The sequence below is a fragment of the Pterocles gutturalis genome, unplaced genomic scaffold (genome assembly GCF_000699245.1).
Source record: "Pterocles gutturalis isolate BGI_N339 unplaced genomic scaffold, ASM69924v1 scaffold2934, whole genome shotgun sequence".
Classification (NCBI taxonomy): domain Eukaryota; kingdom Metazoa; phylum Chordata; class Aves; order Pterocliformes; family Pteroclidae; genus Pterocles; species Pterocles gutturalis.
Window position 1 is genome coordinate 129,389 of NW_010133041.1, and position 24,546 is coordinate 153,934.

The 24,546-nt window shown below is 37.3% G+C and overlaps 1 protein-coding gene across 1 annotated transcript in view; it reads right to left on the reverse strand.

Moving 5' to 3' along the window:
- Positions 1 to 14,136, reverse strand: part of LOC104467333 (tyrosine-protein kinase Fer-like) — a 60,804-nt gene extending 46,668 nt beyond the window's left edge. The window contains exons 1-4 of the mRNA XM_010081073.1: positions 14,110 to 14,136; positions 13,346 to 13,402; positions 10,237 to 10,352; positions 8,517 to 8,611 (exon numbers count right to left, since the gene is read on the reverse strand). Of these exons, the coding sequence (XP_010079375.1) occupies positions 8,517 to 8,611; positions 10,237 to 10,352; positions 13,346 to 13,402; positions 14,110 to 14,136 (295 nt within the window). The remainder of the gene's footprint in view (positions 1 to 8,516; positions 8,612 to 10,236; positions 10,353 to 13,345; positions 13,403 to 14,109) is intronic.
- Positions 14,137 to 24,546: the final 10,410 nt, after the last annotated feature.

Consider the following 24,546-nt stretch of genomic DNA (forward strand, 5'->3'; position numbering starts at 1 on the left):
TGTTTTAGTGAGTTATGTGGTGTTGGGTTGACGGTTGGACTTGATGATCCTTGAGGTCTTTTCCAACCTTAATGATTCTATGATGCTATGAGTGGGTAGATACAATCTACTCCAGAAATTAACTAAAAGGAAAATCATCTTCCCCTAGGAAGTCTTCCATTCAGTTTTGTTTCATTAATTCCTATAACTGGACTATGCTTAAAACATAATAATCACTAGTCTTGAAAAGGATTCCAGGGAAAGGAAAGTCATGATAGCCCATGTGAAAAAGAACATACATGAAGAACAGGGGTTTTTTAATCTAAAGCAAAACAATGAACATTTTTGAAGTGAAGACACACTAAATAATAGGTATTTTTATTTAAAAGTTTTTCTACGTAAAACAAAAATAATACCGTGAAGGAATACCAAAAAATAAAACTAAAGAAATAAGATGCATACAGAAGTTCTTGCAGCTACAACTTTGTTGATTTTTTATGTTTTGTTGGTTTTATTCAGTTTTCAAACAGATTATCTATTTTCATCTACCTGCGGATTTATTCTTGTACAACCTTGATACAAAATACCGTACCATCAAAGCCTAAAATATCTAAAAAGATAAAAATCCAACTCTAGTCTCCAATGTTACAATAAAAGAAGGCTGCATAGTGGGGTTTTGGCCTTGTTTTACCAAATAAAGGAGCTCTGAGCCGAAAGGAATTTTTAATCACCACCACCTACACCCCAACAAAGGAATCTGACTATTCCCCCTCAACTCTTAATATGCCCACAGCTGGAAACCACGCAGCAAACAGGAAGGCAGAGGCACATGTGAATGTTAAGACTAAGAAGAACAGAAGAGAGGAAGAAGGAAGCAGGTCTGTATGTGTGCGTGTGCGTGTTTACTACAAGAGGGCTGGGGGGAGGGGAGAGGGTGAAGTCGGACATATACATGTAAGGAAGGAATTCACAGGAGGGTGTCTGGTTCATAGCATGATGTGCCCAACAAGAGAGAAGGTGGCAGAGGCAGAAGTGTGCCAGAGGTAGAAGCATGGCAGGTTGCAGAGAAGTAGAGACAAATAAAAATGGAAGCTGGAAGCTTAGCTGAGTGCAAGAGGAAAGGATAAGGTAAGAGAGACTAGAAATGAAAAAACAGACAGGGGTCATATTTGTATGAAGACAAACTGTAGGGTACACAGAAGGTGGCTCTAGCAAAACTGGGTATTGAGCCAGATAACTTAATTGACTAGAGAAAAAAAGAACTGAATGGAAAATAAATCCAGACAGTCACTATCACTGTCAAAAATCTGCACTCTATCTCTAACTTGAATTTGTTTAGTATTTAACCGACCATTTTTTTTTTTTTGTTGCATTGATTTTTGACAGCATGCAGTAAAGATTCAGGATGTGACTGCAAGATAAGATATAGATCTGAAATTTGCTGTCAAAAGTCAGCTACTGAGGATGCACAATACAATCAACAGGGCAGATCATGCAAAACTTTAATAAAGTTTTAAGGGATTTCTAAAGAGAAGCAACTGGAAAAAAACCCTGAATGGTATCTGTAGAGATCTCACTTTCTCCAGAAGCACAAAATAGAAAAAACCCCACCATACAAAGTGGAAAACACAGCAGGTGAATCACATAACATGAAACTACAAGTTACCATTTCAGCATTGATCAGCATTCCAGGCCTGTGTATGGAAGCTGCATCTCAGAGACAGCAGGGCTGACCTAAGGCTCAGGTAAGCCAACGCATATGCGTACTTCAGCTACTCTTAGTGTCAGCTCTCTTTTGTTCAAGATGATAACTAATTTATCAGAAAAGCTCAGATAATATGGATATTGTTGTTTTAGTTTGACCCCTGCTAACAGCAAAACATTACAACAACCACTCACTCACCCTCCCCCCTCCTGGGGATGGGGAAGAGAATTAAAGGGGTAAAGGGAAAAGAGACTTATAGGTTGAGATAAGAACAATTTAAAAACTAAACTGCAACAAAATTGAAAATAATAATGATAATAATATTAGTAATGTATATAAATATAGAAATGAGTGACATACAGTGAAAGTCAGTTAAGATTTAATAAGTTGTACCAGCTGTACCTCAGTACGAGCTGTAAGGGATCTGTAGGTACTTCTCCACTTTATGCCACGTAGCCCTCTTTTCCAACAAAGGCCAAAAAGAGGGCCTCATAGGTCAGGCAGAATACTGGGCTTTATTTGCAAATGCTTCTGACCTAACATGCCCTGTGGAAGTAAAAAGTGCTCTAACATACAGAAAGTTCAAATGGAATCACCTTAGTTTCAGAAAAGATGGCATGAGTAAGCCAAACTGGACCAAAGCCAGCTGTGGGTAGGATAGCACAAACAAGCTGTAGAGGTAACCCCAGAGCTTGGGTTAAGAATGGCTTACCAGATCCTGTTACAGACACTACAGAAATGGCTGCGCTCTTTCTGAACGTGTCTGGGAGCCAGTGCTGCTGAAATCAAGCAGCGCTGCACATGAGCTAATAAAATCTGTCACCTCTGATTTTTTTCTGTATCAATGGCATAGGCAATTTGCATCCCAAATCACTGAGTACAAATCTGAACAGGTTACCTTATCCAGTGGTAAAGACGGATGTTATGGCCTTGCTGAACACCTTGAAAACTAGCTATATATGTCTAGATGTAAGCTGACATCCATAGTTAAAACCTAATTCAGACAACATTCCTATACTATTACATTACTGGATGTTTTCATAGCTGTTCATATGTACAAGCATAGTTTAACCTGCTTCCAGCTGCAAATGTTCACCAAACCTGCTCTAATGTATGTCAGCATGCACCTAAATAAAACAGTTAACTAGGGGGTTGCTTTTTTTTGCAACCACGTATCCATTATCAAATAGGAATTTTATAGTGGTGTCAGGAATGCACATCAGTATTCCAGAGAAACATCTGCAATGCGTTTAGTATTAGAGTGCAAAGTGTCCAGACATGCCCACTGGGAAGGGGTGTGGGAATCACACTTAGAGCAGATCATTGAGACAATAGACTAAATAAGGCCTATGGCCACAAAATGAATTTGGAGACAAGAAACAACTCCTGGAAAACTGTTCAGAACTGTACGAGATGAGGATACGGTAAAGAAAGGAGATGCAGTTTTCATAATATAGAATACAACATAGTCATAACGTATTATATTATCATAATATATATGCTAGAGGAAGCTAAATTAAGACTCAATAAAGAAGCCAGATTCTTGAATTGCCTATTTTTGAATGCCTGACTTAGCAAAAAGAAAATGATTTCAAAATATTTCTGGGGACGTACGGGCTATGGCCAGTTTACAGATAATGCTAGCAGTATTCCAGGCAGTCTCTCTGATCATCACCTAAATTTGCTAAAAATGAGCTGTTATGAAAACTCCCCACACAGCCTTAAGAGACACTGGCAAATTGTTCTTTTCCTGTTCTGAATACCAAAGCAGCTCCCCATAGTTACTTCCCTGTCTTCAGTTATAAGGTCAACAATGCAGGATAAAGCACAAAAAAACTACTGGAAAAACAGGTGCAAATAAAAAGTAATAAATTAGCACAGAAAATACGCGTAGAGTGCTCAAATTTTTAGATTGATATGGCAACACAGAAAAGTTATGTGCCTTCTTACACAGTACTGTAAACCATACTTTTACACAAAGTTCCGCTGTTCCTCGTATTGGAAACCATCCATAACAAAGGCCTATCTACATTAGAAAATTTGTGTGAAGGCTACACACTGCATTCACAGTCGTAAATATGCAGCAACCCTAACCCTCACTGAACAACTTTAAGACTAGTATCCCAGCTGTATTACATTACTTATTGGGCTGGTTAGTCAAGCCCATATGACAATGCAAGCTCATGACTCTATACTAACATCAAATGTTTGGCAATCAACATATGGGGTTTCTCCTCCTGAAATTCATGAGCAATTCTCACTTGAACTTCTGTAATTTCTTAGGACAAACTGAGTACTTAAAGCAATGCTGAAATCTGCTCTTGGGCAGTGGAGACAGAAGAAGAAACTGGCGGTTAAATACTATTTTTCTCTATTCAGTAGCCTCACTATAGTCAGAATCAGTAGGGATACTTTATCCACTGCATTCTGTCCAGGTATTGCTGCAAGGTAAAGCTTGGGGCCACAAACACAAGTTTACAGGCTCCTTATATGAATAAGAGCTTACTATTAAAACACAGTCTTCCACTGGATGCATCCCACTTACGGTGCATATGACATGCATAAGATAAGCAAATGTTCAACAAATTAGATGGTGTGGCTTACTGTGCAGACAACTCCACAAGAAATTATGCTGATTCCGGATCCTGCATCATGTGCTCTCTGGCTCAAGACATCAGAGGACATTCCCAGGGAGCTGAGATGACTTGAGTCTCTGTATCTAGAAACCAGTACATCTGACCTAACCATGAGTGCAGAGGGCATGCTGATATACATTGTTCAGGCCTGTACTCAGTTAAGAGTCTTAATGGAATGTGAAAAGTAGAAGCTAGCAATATGAAACTGGGAAATATGGGCAAAGGTAAGAAAAGAGAAATAGAAGTCCAACTTCTATTAGGAATACAAAACACATGCAAAAAAACCCAGCATATAAATGCATGGGTGTTGCACTCCTCTAATTTTCTTTCAACAGACTTAGTATTTTCAAACTGGTAACTACATTTGACACAGAGAGAGTCATAAATGCCAAAGAAGAAGAGGAAATATCTATGAGAAATTTTCCATTAACAAAATGTCGCAATATCAAGATAATTTCCAACTAGAGCTGTTTTCTCAGTTTTTAGTCTACTGAAAAATTCACAGAAAAAAATGACATCACTGTAAAATTCAGGTTAATTTTTACTACATGCTAGTTGAGAAGACATACAGCAAATACAGCATTGGGCCCCTGTAAGGATCTGGGCAGTAGTTCTTTTTAGTTAATATTTCCATGTCATTTAGGCAAAAAAGTATAAAACTAATTATTTGCAAGAGTGCTTTAAAGGTTATTACAAATTTATTCATTATGCAAACACAAATCAACATTTCAAAACCATCTGCTTTATTAAATGGCTTTTTCACAGCAGCTAGCTAGCATAACATAAGCCTGCAAATAAGATTTTTCTGTAGGTCTCTGTTAACTTACAAATATAGAAAACGGTTGCAAGAAAAAAACCAAGGACTCATTGACTCAAATTCAATGGCTACCTTGGCAATTTTGGGGAGGGGCGGGGAGGAGAGGGAAAATAATTTGCTTGGTATTTCAAAAATCATTAATTTTATTTTTTCAGTAACTCTCATAGTATATTCCTGAATGGTGGTGTTAAGTCACACCTCTTCTCCACACATAACTTTCCATGTATATATGAAGGACATTTTGGCTGCTACATGCATTTTACCTTCTGCTGATATATGACAGGGAATATTTTAATTAGTTTAATTTTTTTATCAATTAGAAGCACAGCTTTTAGAAAGCAATAATAAATCTAAATTATACAATAAATAAATACTGTCCTACACAAAATAAAAGCACAAACCTCCCAAATAACGCTCTTTAGAATACTAATGGAGGGTTTCTTATTAGTAGGTAGCCACAACAACTAACTGAAATTTTTATGTGTGGTGTGTGTGTCACAAAGAATAAAAAACAGCTGGCAGAATACAGTCTTCTGTATTCAGAGAAGCTATTTGTTATATGTCTTTACTTGGGCAATAGTACCAGTTGCTTACCTGGGAAACAGGTCAGCTTTTTTCCTATATTAAAATGAATGTTGCCCAAGAAAGCAGCTTATCTTGTGACAGTCATTGGGCGTATTTATTAGACAATTGTAAAACACATCTTTGTTAAAATACTTGTTATGATCTCTGAGTTCTCAGAAGAGATTTTCTTTCACCAGTTTATTGGAGTCTCTTAACCTGATATAAGAATCATGTGCAGCTTTATTTTTAGAAATCATTACAATTCTTACTCCTATTTTTTCAATCTAATGGATCATCATTAATCCATGTCATCTTGAGTGGTACGATCATAACAACATGTTTACAGCAACAAAAGAAAACAAGTTCTGTCTTTTCATGTCTTCTCCTTCCTCAATTTAAAGGACTGTTTTGTTCATTAGATGTTGTCTGAGAAGCTAGAAAGTCTAGAGTAACCTCATTCCACCCAACTCTAGAAAAAGATGTCACATTCTGCTTACAGGATGTTCCTTCCCTTATACTTCTAGAGGTTCCTGCAGAAAGACCTGCAGGACAAGACTGAGAAGAGAAGACACCTGGCCCCTAAAAGCTCAGCCAATGGCAGGGAGATAGGATGTATTTTTCCACATATGTATCCGTAGAAGTGAATTTATATACTACACATTACATTGAGATAACCCCCTCACTTCTTGACAGGTGGTGGACTGCAAAAAAGATAACCAAATTTTTCTGTACTGGAGTAATCTGTAATGGATAGGCACTGGGTGAACATATACAGTAAGATGAGTACGACTAACAGCAAGAAAGTGAAGAGTAAGTAAACGATTGTTCTTTTTCATTAACACAAATATAATTTCTCTTCTACTTTTTCACTTTGGCTATGTATCTGCAATGTGCTCTGCTACGTTATTTATTATTTCAGTTAATCCTTGCCACATCACCCATCTTGAAATTTCTTTATCATTGTCATTCTTACTTTAGGACACACATCACACGTTATGTTAACACACTCACCAAGAAAAGGGATCTACATATGAAGGATAATTGTGACAACTTGCTTTATTTCTCTGTTACCTGTTGGCAACATCTGTGTTATTTTTGCATGTAAAAATGGACGCACAGATGCTTAAATATGCATCTGCCATCTTCTCTATTGTTTTCACTGATTATCCAGATGCATAGTTTTTAATGCCACTTGCATTCACAACAAAGGAAAAAAGATTTCGTTGTAGAGACAGTTTATGACCATCACTAACAGAGTAGCACCTCTCTACATAAAGTGCTAAGTTTCAAAAATAGATTTTAATACCTGAACAAATTAAGAATCTGAATTAAAATCTGCATCTGTAATCGAAATCACAATTAGCTGTTACTGGGCCACACCACAGCAGTCTCAAAAGACATAGTAAAAACAGTACAAAAAGTACAAACATTAAACAGAACTCAAAAAACAGGAGAAATTCCACATTTTATCAAGATTTTTCTTATTTTTTTCCTCAGGGAAAAAACTGTCAGATTTATTAAGCACACGACTTCTCAGCCATACATTTACAACATACAATTCTAAGCTAAAACATGCCATCTAAAAAGAATGTCAGGGTTAAACTGCTTCAACATCTTTAAGCATAAAAAACATTTAAAACAAAACAAAGACAAGGCAGATACCGAGGAAGTGCTGAGTGCAAGTCAACAGGCTTACCACTATTCTGTTCGTCGAACACCAAATCAGAGCACTAATAATTATTATTTACATAATCTCATCCAAACTTGCTATTAGAAAACAGAAAACCAGTAACATCAGAATTACTGCTTCTCTGAATTGATCTAAGTAAGTGTTTTGTCCTTCTTCTGCCAACTTACTCACAGTTGGCATCCTTATAATTTCTAGCTAATTTGGTCAGACTCATTGTCTGCTAGCCAAGGTGTAAAAGACCATGGAAAAGTGTGATGGCTTGAACATTGCAGAGTGTTTATGAGGGCAGGTAAGCACGGAAGCTAGCTAGAGGACCTACAGACCAGCAAAACAGGACAAGAACTATGAAGTTTATTGTAAATCCAAAGACAGGAGATAAAAGTATTTTTGGATAGACCTGGATGGCAAAATAGGCATAAAAATCAGAGAAAGGTTTTCACTCATTCCTCCTCACCTTGTTTTAGTATGTTTCAACAACTTGTCCCAGGCTCTGAAAATCCTGAACCAGAATCATAAAGGTCTTAAAAGATCAGGATTTATTTTTATCTTCAGAGATGTCTAGAGAAGCTGATTACCAAATTCTGCCTTAAAACCTAGGATGATGCTTTAGTTTCTATTTTAATAAAGTTAATGACACGTACAAATACAATAATCTAATTTAATCTAATTGAATAAAGGCAGAAAATTCCAATAGATCAAAAATTTCATCAGTGCTCTTGTACTAAAGCCAGCACTCAAGAATAACGAACAATCTAGGTCTTCATGAAAAGAAACGGTTCTTAAAATGGCCTGCTGTGAAGACAAATCCAGTGATATATAAAACAGTGTTGCATATTAAACAGTACTAGAGGCTACCAAACCCAGACATTTTCTAGCTGAGAAAACCAACAAAGTGGTAAAATTGCCCAAAAGTTATCACCCCAACAATTTTAAACTCTCTCCAGCCATTGCTGAATAACATGAACTCAAGATTCCAAAATAAAACAAGACCAATCCATAAACCAAACAATATATTTTGTTAAAGAAAAAAACCTCTTATATTACCAAAGAAGACCGAAATACATATTTTGCATTATCGAAACAATACCTACAAAAATATGCTGCAAAAAGAAGGAAAAAAATTACCTGGAACAAGTTCCATAACAATATAAATAGGCTGTCGTTGTGTGCAAACTCCTATAAGTTTTACAATATTAGGATGATCATACTGTTTGAGTATTCTGCAAAACACACAGTAAGTTTATTATATTAATAAGCTTTATTATACAAACTGACTAAATATTATGGGAGAATATCTTAAACCCTTAATGTTATTTTAATGGAACATGGCATTACTGTTACCATAAAGAAAAAAAAAAATCAACCTAACAGATCAAACATCATTCTGTTTGAAACAGAGGGCATACTGATTCACTAATAAATCAAGACTGAACACTACATTATTCTTACTGTAATTTTCACATTTTTTCTACGTAACATTTGTCTATATAACTGAGAAATGGCCTGACAGGTTTGCAGTTTCTCAAGAAGCCTCGTAATTAAACAGCATTTCAGTGGTGGACGAGAAGCAGAGCTATATTTAAAAGCATGTACAGCATGCCTCTATACTTCCCTGTTGCACTTTTAAAATGCACACTCATTCCAATTTTACTTTAAAGATTAATGAATACAATGAGTTTTAGGAGAATATAAGGACAGCAATTTTAATTTTGGGAATTAAAGAAAAAAATTTTAATCTTCTTACACAATACTTTAATAAAAACATTTGGAGCCTAAAACAGCATGCTACAATTTATAAATGAAATGAAGGGCAAGGAAGAATTCTGCAGAGACCTTGTAATTTAAATGTTTCTTCTACAATTTGCTGACTTAAAGCACCTCCTCTTTTTCCCTTTTTTTCTAGGATCAAGATTAAAATACTAAACCTACCTGGTACATATATATTTAGTGAGAAAGAACATATTTCATTTTTTTTCAGACTAAGACTGCTCCGATAGTGACGGGCTGCTTAACAAATGAAACATCTCTGCAGTTTGTCAAGTTACAAGCTGTTTAAAATTATTCAATAGATATGGTGGCTGATCTTCATTCTCTAAATGTACATAGTATCTTTCACTGTTCCATACTGATCATACTACTTTGGGAATAAAAATGAAAACATACGAAGCTTCGTAGGAAGAGGTAGCAAGTTAACTTAAACCACTGTGAAATTATCTCAACAGACCTGTGTAACCCTGAGGTCTCAGAACCTTCCTATCTACATCAGCCTATATTCAGAATACTTAGCATATTGTTGCATGATTGTCATTTGAAAAATAAGTATGCAATCACATGCTGCCTGTCATAGCATAACAAATCTCTACTGGAGTGAACTCTTCTTAAAAAAATAAAATTACTACATTGGGTCTACACGGTAACCTAGCCACATTTGATCAGCTCTATTAGTCATGCATGTAAGGCAGGAATTATTACTGGTATAATCGCATTTAAATTAACAGCACCTTCCAGTCTTCTTACTCCAACCCTCATGACACATCTCAGAAGACGTTCTAAACAGAAACTCTTACAACAACAAAACTGTGTTTTATATGGATAGCTTGCTTTGCCGAAGAGGTAGTTCCAGCAAGTGCAGATACTACTGCATTCACACATTGAAAAAGCATATGTTTAGTTACAAGGGCAACAGTTGTGGAATGTACTGACAAGAGAGAAAAAAAGTAAAAAGTTTGACTACTGCCTCTTTGAATTTTTCTCAAGGTCTGATTTTGTAAATCCATCTACTAATAAATCTTGAAAAAAAAACCCCACAAGAAGTATATACTTCAATTAAATTTAGAGAACCTACCTGGCTTCTGACAGAAATTTTATTTTCAATTCCTGAGGAAGATCTTCTTTACAAGTTTTTACAGCAACGGGAGTTTTATCCTTTAATGCTCCCTTATACACCTCACCAAAATTACCCTGAAATCAGAAAAAAAAAAAATCATTCTAAGTAATAAAAACCTCAACAACTCTACTGAAATATAAGGCAGACAGATAATGTAACTGGTATGGAACTTTGAAATGTGTTTATGAAGTCAAATGAAGTTTTCTTCCAGTATCTGCCCCTAACACAATGCAGCTCACACAGACATAGTACATCTATTATATGGAGACAGTGCACAAGTTCTACTTTTACGTTGCTGGAAAGAGGAAAGAAATACATTAATTGTGGAACTACAATTTTCTCATAAAATGTTTTAGTAACTTCTAAAGTCAACAAACACTGATAGAGGTACTTTTTTTCCTTGTTCTTATTCCTGTACTTTCATCTTCATGCTATTGTATTTTATCAATAGTTTTAAACTTGCAGTCTGTAAGAGACCAAAAGATGATGTGTGAAACTAGGACAACACACATCAAAATAACATTCTCACATACACATAAAAGAAAAAAATGCAAAATTAGAAAAATTAAAACACTTAATATTTATTTTGATCGTAAATTAAAACAACTGCAAAACTATGTATTGTCATGTCTGCCCTGAAAAAGTTACATGATCCACAATTTTTTTAAAAGCTACGGTCAGCCCAGCTCCATAAAGGCAAGTATGTAAGGCCTCACATTTAGACAAAAACTTTATAAAGTAGTTCCTTTTATAATCAGATTTTTTAGGTCTCTAACAACACACCCCCAGGGTAAATTGTTTCTTTTTTTTAGCTTTCACAGAAAAAAACTGAAATAATAAAGATTACAGAATAATCTCCACCAGATCTATTTTTTTACTTAAATAAGAACAAAAGCAAAATTAATTAGAACACAAATTGAAGGAAGAAGGAAATTGTGGGGTACCAATTAAAAAAACACAAGAGAAAAAAAAATGTTCTAGTCAAGTTTTCTTGAATAAAGACAACCCAGTTTCAAATCTACATCTGAGAAATTTCCACATGATTTCCACTTCCGTGTCCTATTATCTGGGGCTGCATGTCACTTCAAAAACCAGCAAAACTCTGCTGGAAATGTTTTCCTTTCTTTCTTGAGTGATGAAGATTTCATTACATCATGTGTTTAAATACAGTATTGCCAAAGGAAGAATACAGGAAAATGAAAAATGAAACTCACAGACAGAAAATAGTAATGTGCTGCTAGTAACAAAGAAAGAAATTTAGGCCCAAACACAGGTTTCTGGTATTATTTTATATACCCTAGGATAAGGATGATATTGCTGGCAAGCAAGGCACAGGATCTATGACAGCAATCTGCCCTTCTAAAATAGCACTTTTAGAGGCCAGGACACTACCCATGATTTCTAAAATGGCACTAGGTGCCCAAAGGTAACATGCTGAGGCACTCCCAACACACTTTTCCTCTAGCCTTCTGGTCAGAAATATCTAACAGTGGAAGCTGAACCCACCTTAAGTATTGAAAATTCTTTTTTTCTTCATTTAAAATGTTTAATTATTATTACATATATGATGTTTAATGTAACATGTTCCTTTCATATAACTTTCATTTTATGGGATATTATAGAATTAATACTGAATAAATACACAGACCATTCACTCCTGAGGTGAAGGAAAATCTGTCTTCTTTGAAGTTTGCATCCTCTTATACGTTAAGCTTTTGCAATTCTCCTCCTCATCTTTTCCACGATTTACAGATTTTATAGACCCTCAGATTTCTCACTTCCATGGTGAAGGACTGTAGTTTATTTAACCTTTTCTCATACAGATGCTGATGGTCTTGTTATTCTTATCTTTCCTAGTTTGACTACATCTTTTTAGAGACAGATGCATACTGGATTTATACTGCGTTCAAATAAAGTTTTGATCCTGTTCTGTATTTTTTCAATAACATATCCTTCTGTAATCACTTTTAAGAACCAAGTTGTCTTTACTGAACAAAATGCATTGTGCCAAAACCATGCAATGCACACATAAATTCAGTTTACTAAATTAACCTGTTTTCAGATTAAGTGTCTTTATTCATCAAGATTAACTCATATTTATTTTTTAGCAAGACAAAGCTTTTGCAATGCCTGAAATATTTTTATTTTTCTCCCTTGATGCTATTCCATTTAAGAATGTGAAGTTGTCACAGTACCTGTATTTTATGCAGACACTGCTCTGTCTACCAGTAGATAGCACTTTTTGTCATCTTATGCTGACAAAGAGATTTTATCTTGGATAACAGAATTTTCTGACAGTATTTCATTCTCCCATTTTTGGAATAGTTTATCAATTATTTTAGTGTGTATCATAGTAAGAAGACAGTTATTGCTTTCATTTGTTTCCTCCTCATTTAAGCCTTTTTGTTCAATTTTTGGGAAATCTTTTGGAACATTGTGTCCAGAGTCGCACTCGCAACTCTTTTTGTAGGTGCAAAGGTGCTAAAAATACAAAAGCGAGGTATGGAGCTTACCTGATTTTAAAGACTTATAGCTTCTAAGCAGAATTTATTATATAAACTGCACTATACAAGAATTAATTTAATATCTATATGATTGTGATGTTACATAACATTCAATAAATCATAGAAAAGCAACTACCATTTGTTTTAACAAATAGTGATTTAATCACCTTACTATATCAAATTTTATACATACATTTTATACATAAATACAAAAACATAAATCTGTTTACGTTTTTATTTATATTTTGCAACATTTTTTGGTAAGACTACACAAAATAAAGCAGCCACATCATACTCTACAGAAATCGTTAGCTTAAAAGCCTCCAAAAAGAGAAAAATATGTATGCTAGTTAAACATCTTCAGTACACACATTGTATCACCTACCAGTAAATACGAGTTACATTTATTTAAAGCACAATGCTGTCCTGTATCTTAAAATAAAAGAATTGATATAGAAATTGTGTACCACAGTAATTTAAAGAATAAAGAAAACAGGAAATGTATAGGCTTAATGATTTATATATACTTATTTAAACGTTATTTAGCTCACTTTATTACTTACTTTGCCCAGTAATTCTCCCAGTGTGACATCTTCATGATTGAGAACCCATTTCTTATCCTATGGAAAGAAAAAGAAAGAAGAATTTTCAGTCTGTGCAAATATGTTAGGATACAGTTCCTGTATGATACATTTCCATTAGAAATGGAGCTAAAGAAGCATTGTGTTCAAACTCTTCCATTTATAAAACGGGGTTTTATAGAAAACTTGTTATACAATAAAATATTTAAATATACCATATAGAAAATTGATCTCGGAAGATTAGGTCTACAATATGACAGTATGTAGGTAAAGCACTATGCAAATTTTCACACAAGCTCTGGAAATTATATCTAGCACACTGTTTTTAACAACTACCTGAGTCAAAATCAGATAAGAAAACTTCATTTTATTATATGAAATAACTTATTGCTATATCAAAAAAAGCATTTTTGTCCTCAGTGTACGTGAAAAAGAAACGATCTTTCTACTTATTAACAAGACACATATTTGCATCTCTTGCATCTCCTGTGGTAGTTTGAAATATTACAGGCAACTACTTGAAAAGACAACAGAACAAATGCCAGTTAAAGTATCTGTTCAGTGGGCATGACCAACACTGCAAATACTCTGCAACAGACTAAAGACATATAAAAATAATCATAAACTCCTTGCTACATAGATATATTTAATGAATACTTACCTAAAATGTTAAAGTAGGATATTTTAAGTCTAACCCACATTTACTATTTTTCCATTTTATTTCTCTGTTAGCACCTATAACTCACCTCACAAACACTATCACTGCTCCTCATGTTAGCGGTAAGGTCCTAAGCATTCTTTATTACTAATGAAAAAGGCAAACGCCTAAACAAGCCTATGCCAACTCATTTAATAATCTCATTAAAGCTGACAGAAAAGCCAAATATGCTGGCTTTGAAGTACACCTAATATATCACATTACCAGTTTTTCTGGACTACGGAGAACCTGTAGTGATCCTGACCAGAAGACTGTCATACACCAAAGCGTTAGTGAAGCACACAAGCCTAACCGGAGTGAGCCCAGGCCCATGCTGAGCTGCGCAACTCCCTTGGTCGCCGGACGAACACTGCCAGCACACGGCAACAGAGCCTTCAGGCAGCTCCTGCAGAGAACCAGCAACTACCCCACCTGCCTCACCTTGCCTTTATCTACAAGCACTCCAAGAAGTTCTTGCCAGCAGAAATAATGAACAGTGTTGTAACAAAGTCCTGTAATAGCTTGAATGACCAAAATGTGAGAATCTCTGGTACTAGCAGGGACTGCCCAGCATGCGGCATGTTGATTGGTGGCCCATTCAATGCTACACCACCTGGGGCTCCCACCATCCGAAGGATGCAAGATTGTGTATAGTATTCTCTCCTTACAGTGTTAGCTCTAATAGACAGTATTTTAAATGATCCCTTACAAACTCTGAGTGCCTTTCTTACTGGGATTACAACAGCACCTCGTGATGCAAAATGGGATCCTTCCAATGTATATAAATACCTGATGGCAGCAAATGAAGAAAAGGGAGACAGACTCTTCTCAGTGGTGCTCAGTGACAGGACAAGAGGCAACGGGCACAAATTAGAAAACAGGAAATCCATGCTGATCATGAGGAAACATGTTTTTAGTGAGGGTGGTCAAACATGAGAACAGGTTACTCAGAGAGATCTCAGAGTTTTCATCTGTGGAGATTCAAAACCCAACTGGACACAGTCCTGGGAAACCTGCAGTAATTGAACGTGCCTGCGTTGTGGAATTGGACTAAAGAGTCTCAAGAATACCCTTCCAACCTTCTTTCTACTGCGAGTATGTTGTCTCTCTCCATCTTTCTTGTAAGTCCCCTTTAAATACTGAAAGGTTGCGATAAGCTTTCCGCAGAGCCTTCACTTCTCCAGGATGAACAACCCCAACTCTCTCAGCCTTTCTTCACAGCAGAGGTGTTCCAGCCCTCTGGCCATCCTCTGGATGCATTCTAACAGGTCCATGTCTTTGTTGTACTGGAGATCCCAGATCCGGACACGGTACTCCAGGTGAGGTCTCATGAGAGCAGCGCAGCAGGGGAGAATCACCTCCCTCACCCTACTGGTCATGCTTTCTTTTGATGCAACCCAGGATACAACTGGCTTTCTGGGCTGCGAGTGCATGTTTCTGGCTCATGTCCAGCTTTTCTTCCACCAGGATCCCAAAGTCCCTGTCTGCAGGGCTGCTCTCAATCCGTTTTTCCCTCAGTCTGTATTGATACTGGGCACTGCCCTAGCGCAGATACAGGACCTTGCACTTGGTCTCATGGGCCTTCATGAGGTTCACATGGGCCCACTCCTCAAGCCTCTCAAGGTCCCTCTAGATGGCATCCCTTCCTTCTAGTGTATCAACTGCACTAGTCAGCTTGGTGTCATCTGCAAACAATCTGAGGGTGCACTCAGTCCCACTGTCTATGTCACTAATAATGACACTGAACACCACCAGTTTCAATACGGACCCCTGAGGAACACCACTGTTACTGATCTCCATTTGAACACTGAGATCTTAAATATAATTCTGTGGATGCAGCCATCCAGGCTTAACCATCCATCAAACCCATCTCCCTCCAGTTTAGCAACAAGGATGTTGTACAGCGAATTTGCTCGCTTGTTATAAGAGCAACTTGCCTGCAATATGCCAGGTCATGCCATTTTATCTTCCAGGAACCAGGTATTAGATAAAAAAATTTTCTGCCAAAGACTGAATCCTAACAGAAGGCATTGCAACAGTCATCACTGCCTTTAACTCAGAAGCTGTTACTACTATAAACAGATAGGAAGTGCAAATTTAAAATAAAATGTAGAATGTATAATTATTCTTTTCTTTAGTTATTAGTGAGACAGATAACCCAAAAGTGAATTTTTGACTACCTAGGCAAAAAAGCCATTTTAAAAATCATATATACATATCCCCTGCCATGGCTGAATTCTAGGTTGCTAGTACAGAACACTGAATACAACCTTGAGTATGGAGCTTCATGAAGGACCCTTTTGTAACATAAAGCTTGAGATCATCTTAAAAGAAGGTGATTTATTTTTTTCAAACTGTAAAAAATTTTCTTTCCCTTCAGATAAAGGCTAAATCTTTAACAAAACATTCCCCACAGGCAGCACTGTGAATCTGTACTATTTCCTTTGACCTACAGAAGCAGTAAAGTCTGCTGTCAACTCCTAAGGAAGATGGAGGCTTGTATTGACTTATGCCTCCCTCTTTTTGCAAGGAGAAAACCACTCAGTATGTCATCCAGAGACATTCTGGGTAACGGAAGTAATTAAAGGAGTACAAAAGAATTATACCGCACAGTGCACCTTGCTGGGCAGGTGGCTACTCATTACTATCTTCCATGTTTTTTGACTGACATGAATTCAGCAAAGAAAAAAGGGGGGGAAGGATATCATTGCTACTGTGATTTGTACGCCTTTTTTCTTACGTATAATGTCACAAAATCAAACAGATCATTGCTTCTGTAAGCTGTGCTCAGTGCACATGCTAGAGACTCTCTGCCGCTATTCACCCAAACTTCCAGCAGGCAAGTCCTGTCAGGCCTGTTACATGAATTCTTGTACCACACCACCGTGCTGTGTGATGGAATCCATGCTTTGCCATTCCTCTTCCCTGGGTGGGGCACTGGGAGACTTGCGAGGAAATTCTCAATAATTATCAATTGATTTTTCTCCTGTACACAAGATTATTGATTAAAACTACTGCCTCATTGATCAGACATCATTAGCAATATATTTCATTCATCATCTCCTACGGATTTTGCTAAAAATTGTAAATGTTCTGTTCACTGAAGGTTTTTGAGATAGTTTTTGCTGATTGGATGCGTCATTCATTCAGAAGCTGTTACACTATAAACAGATAGGAAGTGCCACCAAACTGCACACTTTCCTTTACCATTAAAACTCAAGCTAAAAAAAAATTCAAAAAAAAGTTGTAAAGAAAAACCCCACTAAAATGATTATTTGGTGATATTAATGTAATGGTTTTAACACTGAAATATGTACTCTAAAAGTAGAAAAGTTACAGAGCTAAAATTAACAGATTTTTTACCACTTAAATCCAAGGATTCAGTACTTCGGTGAATGACTTTTTGAAAATTTTGACAGCATTTCAAAGGCTTGTTTACGAAGAAAAAAATTGAATGCACAATACTTCAGAGGACTAATTAAAGAAAACAGCACCATAAACTAGAATCACATGATCTGTTAAAGGATTTATCACTGTATCAGTACGTGACTCACTACCTGTTTTTTTTTTATGAAAAAGTCATTTATTATACCAGTGTAACCCATTCAGTACGTTATTGTGGTTCTGACAGATTTTTCACAAAGCTTGATCAGCTTTGTTACTGAAGTTCTTGTTGGTTTAGAAAATCAATCTTTATTGATTAGCATATGCAAATTGTGCTGCCCTGCTAATATCAGTGTCACAAGGTATCAATATATGAATATTCATCTCAATGGTACATAAATCGAGAGTTTGTTGCTTATGAGAGCTTTCGATGAATAGAAATCTTTCATTACTTTCGTAGGCATAAAAACTACATCTTAAATTTAGGAGACTCATCATATCTGTCACTCCTGTGGCTACATGGCTGAGACAGAAGACTGAAAAGGAGGCAGGTGCTGCTTCAACAATCCTTTATGCTTCTAGCTGGAATCTCTTCAGGACTGCTCTTTCACTGCTCATCAGGTACCACCTGCACAGACCTCAAAAGCAGATAGCTAAATAAAATGATGCAAATCTTGGCATATTGCACTCTTTTTGATCACACTTCTCATCATTCACTTAGTCTTTAAATTTGTGTATTTACTATGTATTCTGACACCAGGAATATTTGCCAGATGATCCACATGAGATTAGCAGAAGATACGTACTGCAACACAATTAACAGATCAGAAACTCTAACCCAGAACTTCTGTCTATCTAATTTCTCCTTGCCCATAAGCTTTTCTGTTATGCTCCTCCATCCCAGTTTCTCTCTCTCAGGTTTAGTGAAAGCCTTAAGGATTATGAAAAAACTAATTTTTTTCCCACTAGAAAGTATCCAAATACAACTCTCCTTCTCTCCTTACTCTGCCTCTTATTACAGCCTTCACTTTATGTGAGAGTTATCACTGAGCTTCTGGATAAAAAGATGGCAGTCATCATACTCCATCCTATTCCTCTGTTCGAGAAGTAAACTAATTCACTTGAGATGACTTTCTGAAAGAGGAAAAAAAGTTCAGGTGCTGCACGACACATTTAGCACTGTAAACCCTATGAAGGGGGAAGTGCTTAAGCCCTAGCACTACCTAAACCTGTAATTTTCTCCTAGGATTGTAAATTCCTCCTAAGGTACATGACTCCTCATGTACTGAGAAGAGAGGCTGAAACCCAACACAGTGCTTAGTATTCTGTGATGGTAGTGAAGCACTTCTAACTACGGTCCTTAAGTCCAACTAGTGAATTCAACTCTCAACCTCCAGATAGATCCCTCTGTCCCACAGCACTAGCCAAGTTGAAGCAAACACTTCAAGTAGCAACATCAAGTTAAAAAAGGTTGGAGCTTCACATGCATTACAGTTTTATCTAGTTTCTTACGGCACTTGTGGAGTGACATAACCCCTGTTAAACTGCACTAAAGCACTTCCTTCAGCAGAAAGTGAGAAATAATCTAAAAGAAGAGATGCTGTCATCTATATCACGCCATTATCCAATTCCGGGATTAAAAAATAAACAAACACAATTTTCTAATTTGGAATGTGTTAGATATGCATTTAAACACTGTTTCAAAACAAAGTGCCACTGATTCAGACAATTACCTTTAATTATAATATGAACAGCACTGCAAGGTGGAAAGTAACAAGGACAAGATTGTTTCCACAGCAAGTACGTTTCACTGATTCTGTTCAAACTGCACCGAGTTGAATGTCATCATTCAGTATTTGTGGATAACTGCCAATAATCAAATAAATCAATATAGATGTATATTAGCATATCATACACAAAATAGAAATAAACTTCATGATCTTCTTGCTTAATTCTGATTGTGAATAGAATGTATTTCTCCAGTTGTTAAATGCTATTACTCTACAGATTAATCATTCATGCAAAAGATTACAAAAGAAATGTGACAGCAAAATGGGAAATAAAAGATAATCTTTAGATTAGACACCGTAATGCCCATCAGTCTGTGTCACAGAAATTTGCATTCCAAGAGAGTTGTTTCTAAATCAAATAGAGCAAATCCACCATATTTCTCTACCTAATCATAAGCTAGTCTGAACAAGAGAGGAGGACGGAAATCTTGAGACTATTAATGTCATTACTGATCCTCCCAGAAGGAACCTGCTTATGATGTAGCCCTTTTGTTGTAACACCACTATGAACCTCTCTTTATCTCATGCTTGTTCAGATTTTTGTATTGTTAATCTTGGACCACAGAATGTAAAAACACTTTAGACAAACCCAGTTACAGAAACCAGTGCTGGAGCATGCTTGTTTGTTATCTTAATGATATACCTTATTTCAAAATGCGATTACTTAAGAAACCCAGAAACTTTACCATATCCTACTTTAGTTTTGTCCTCTGGTTTCCCCTGGGAGGGGGACTGAATTACATGAATGCCACGCTTCTTAGTCAAGCACAGTAACTGACTTGGCTCAGCTCAGACGGAGCTTCAGTGCCTCTTGGGAGATAACCCTTTAGGGTCATGAGGAGCTACTTGGCAAAAACATGCTTTCAAGTTTCTCTATGGAAGAATATCAGGGAAGTGACAAGATAACTAAAGGACAGGGAAGAACCACCTCAAGGTGGACACTTCTTGGGAGGAAAGGGAAAGATGAGCAAGAACTCTACTGAAACCATCCCTTTTAGTACAAGTTTGTTGCCACAGAAGGCAAAGGGGTTCCTTGTTCCCTGGCTGGGAAAGGCACTATTGTCTGATAAAGCCTCACCCTCCCACCTATTTTGTTTAATGGTGTTAACATTCCCTGGTGTTATTCTGCCTCGATAGCTACTAAACAGCCAGAGTGACAACGTGTAGTGGTGGCTAGCTGGTTCCAGGGGCTGAGCAGCTGTGGAGGGCCCATGGCCAGCAGCACTGAGGCTTACCAGCCAGGACCCACCACACCACACTGCCCTCAACGAGGGTGCAAGGCAGACCAGGGGGACAGCTCTCTGGTTAGTTCAGATCAACCAAGTCTGCAGTGATAAAGCAGGTCCAGGGTCACACTAAGAAATCAGCCTGTGGGTGGGGGTCAAGGAGAAGGCCGATGAGAGAAACCAGCATCAGACACAGACCCATGACTGGCAGGCAGGATCATGGCGACAAGACAGGGCCAGGGTCAGTCCAGAAGCCAGCCGGGGCTCAGGGTCCAGCCCCAGACAAACCTCGGATGAGCCTCAGCCGAAAGCAGCTCCCATCGGGTGGAGAGGGAGGTCCCTGCCTGGGACCTCCATCCCAAGGGGGTGATACCTCCAGCTGAGGGCTGGAAGGGACAGCAGCCCTCAGCTGCATTATCCCATGTGCGGGGAGGCCAGGAGTGGGGATGTACTCAGGGCTCTTACTGAGCTAGATCTTTACTAATAACATGTTTGGAGTCCTATCACTGTATCTGACCTTTGGAGATACTGCTAGATCAACTGTTGGCCAAATACTGAGAAACAAGTTGTTAGCTAGCCAATGTACACAGTGGAGAACTTGGTCAGCCTCAACACTGCTACCCTTCCCCAGTGCCCAGGTACCAGCTAACAGTCATCATACTGAAGGTTTATATAAGCAAGTTTGGTAGTGAGTACCCTTCCAGACTTTCTGAGGCTATTAGGTCATTTTCAATAAAGATAAGCACTTTCAAAGAGAAGAGTTATTTCAAGAGCTAAGTGTAACTCACAAAAACCCCCCAAACAAACCAGTAATTAAAGAAATAAAACCTTCAACTGTAAAAAAGAGAATACTTCAAAAATACTCAGAACTTTTTTTATTTGCAAAATAAAGTATTCTGGATATGAGATGAGTTAGTAAATTTCAGGGAACCAGTCGTGTATGGGACTTTTCTTCAGTGGAGATGCAGGTAGTGGAGATGGTTGCTCTACAAGACGCAGTCTCATTTTTCCACTGAGACTGAAATGTTATTACTATTACTCTGAATTTCTTCCAAACATGTAAGCTCAACTCTGAGGTGCAGTTTTCCTCTACCTTCTCTCCCTTCATTAGCAGAAATCACATCAAAGAAATCACAGATTATTATGCCAGGAAGAAGGCTTACAAATTAGTTGCAGCAAATTATAACAACTTCCAGTAAAATGGAAAACATAACCCAGAACGAATTCTTAGTGTTCAAATTCCTCTAGAATTACTTCTCTATATTTTTTTATAACAATGTAAACCATGAAGAAGTCTAAAATGGTGCTTTTTCAAATTAACAACCAGCAGTAAAGCAATTGATACCAAACATTTTAAAAACAGACATTTGGGGAATTAGATATGAATTTATGAGCCTCATCTTAAACAACTTGGTTTTAAAAATCTTACCATTTCTAACAGGAGAGAGAAAAAGAGATAAAAAGAAAATGCCATCTGTGTTTGCATTCAGTTTCAGAGTACCATCAAACAAAACCAAGATTCTACCCAGACACCAAAGCAAGATTTGTAAAAGAGGAAGAGTGAGAAAATCCTGATCAGGTTCCATTACAGTGTGAATACATAAAACTTCTATGTTACTATCACTGTTCTTTACTTTTCTCATGTTCTCTGTGACATTATTTACTGTAGCTAGTTCAGTCCACATTGAAATCATAAAGCTAGACACCATTGCACTAACAAAGGCAGAATCTATAACAAATTCTGACACTGCTTTTCATCTTAACAGTAGATATAACGAAAGCAAAAAAGGCAAAAACCTCTTTAGTTGATTTAGGGAACACCAAAATGACTCAACTGAAAGCAAAACACATTGCTTTAACTGAAAACAAAAAACTTCCCAACTTAAGAATCTATCTGAACACAGCATAAGGAATTTAAAAGTCTAAATATCGGTATCCTTTCCCCCACCTCAGTAAATTCTTCATCAACATTCCTCTAATAAACACATAAAATAGAGGAATATGGTCAGCATCTCATGAGTATGGTACATAAACATACATTATGCTTGTTTCTTCATGTTGTAAGCAGAAAAAATGCATTCAGAAAAATATTTTGGAAAGTAGTATTTGCTCTCCTTCTTCCAACTGAAACAGAAAATAACAATAGTACGAATTACTGCAGCTAAGAGCAATTTTTCCACAACAAAAATTGAAAGTCAATCTTTCATTTTCAGTATTAAGGATAATTAGAGTAAGATTCTTTTTAATGTCTGAGAAAGTCATAACGATAGATAATTTTTCATCACATAGGTATTCAAATATCACTCATCAGAACTTGATCAACCAGAGAAAAACAAAGAAAGTGAGTTAACAGCTGTGTACATGTGGATTAGAGCCTACCAATGTGGAAATGAGAAATTATCTTCTTAGAGAAGTACTGTTTTTGACACCACCTATGCCAGTAGATCTTACGTGCATATCAATTTCAGGAACCACAAACTATATCTTTCAAGTCCTTCAGATTAAATACAGAAAGAAAGGTAGCTAATGGAAAAGATTTTCCATAAGAACAGGCAAGTTTTACAAGAGAGGTTTTGAAAAACCCCACTGACAACTTCATTAAAACTATTTCAGAATAAAGATTCATGAGCTGTAAAAATTGTTATAGAAGCTGTTTTGCATTATTACCAACACTGTATTAAGCCACACTGATGAAACTCAATGTGAGCTGTAAAAGAGAAAAAAGTGCAGACAAGTTTATCTCCTTGCAAAAAGTACTATTTCATCTGACTTGTTATTGTTCCATAAAAAAACACTGTGAAGTTCAACCTTTTGGCTTCGACCATAAATGAGGAAGATAGAATCGAGATTCATAAAAGCTACTATGAAGTGTATAAACTGCAGAAGTGACCTCAGATTAAGTGCATAGCTTTCATTCAAGCATTCTTTCTTAAAGATCAATAGATAAAATGACTGTAAAAGTTCAACACACAAAACTAATTTTCTTCACTGCTTTTTTGAAGGATGTACAGTATTTCCCTAAATTTATATTCTCTTATTCATCACAGGACTAGAAAGATGCTGCAGATCTTCCAGGAAAAACACAGGAAATAAAGAAAAAATAAAGGAGAAAAAAAACCTGAGAAGGAACATGACACAGAATGTGAAACCCTTAAGCACAGCAAAGTCGAGTTTATCTCAAACACGTTAAGGAAACTTAGAGCATTCCTCTCTACTTAATATAGTAAATTCAGCCCCCAAACCAAAGTACTCTGAATCACTAATTACCCAAATATCACAGAATCACAGAATGTTAGAGATTCGAAGGGACCTTGAAAGATCATCTAGTCCAACCCCCTGCCGGAGCAGGAACACCTAGATCAGATCACACAGGAACGCATCCAGGTGGGCTTTGAATGTCTCCAGAGAAGGAGACTCCACCCCCTCTCTGGGCAGCCTGTTCCAGTGCTCTGTCACCCTCACCGTGAAGAAGTTTTTTCTCATATTCAAGTGGAACCTCCTATGTTCCAGCTTGAACCCATTGCCCCTTGTCCTGTCACTGGATGTCACAGAGAAGAGCCTGGCTCCATCCTCCTGACTCTCACCCTTTACATATTTATAAACATTGATTAGGTCACCCCTCAGTCTCCTCTTTTCCAAGCTCAAGAGACCCAGCTCCCTCAGCCTTTCCTCAGCAGGGAGGTGGTCCATTCCCTTAATCATCTTTGTGACTCTGTGCTGGACTCTCTCCAGCAGTTCCCTGTCCCTCTGGAACTGAGGGGCCCAGAACTGGACACAATATTCCAGATGCGGTCTCACCAGGGCAGAGTAGAGGGGGAAGAGAACCTCTCACGGCCTTCTTCCCACTCCCCTTCTGATACACCCCAGGATGCCATTGGCCTTCTTGGCCACGAGGGCACAGTGCTGGCTCATGGTCATCCTGCTGGCCACCAGGACCCCCAGGTCCCTCTCCCCTACACTACTCTCCAACAGGTCAGTGCCCAGCTTATACTGGCACCTGGAGTTGTTCTTGCCCAGATGCAAGACTCTACACTTGCCCTTGTTAAATTGCATTAAATTTTTCCCCGCCCAAATCTCCAGCCTGTC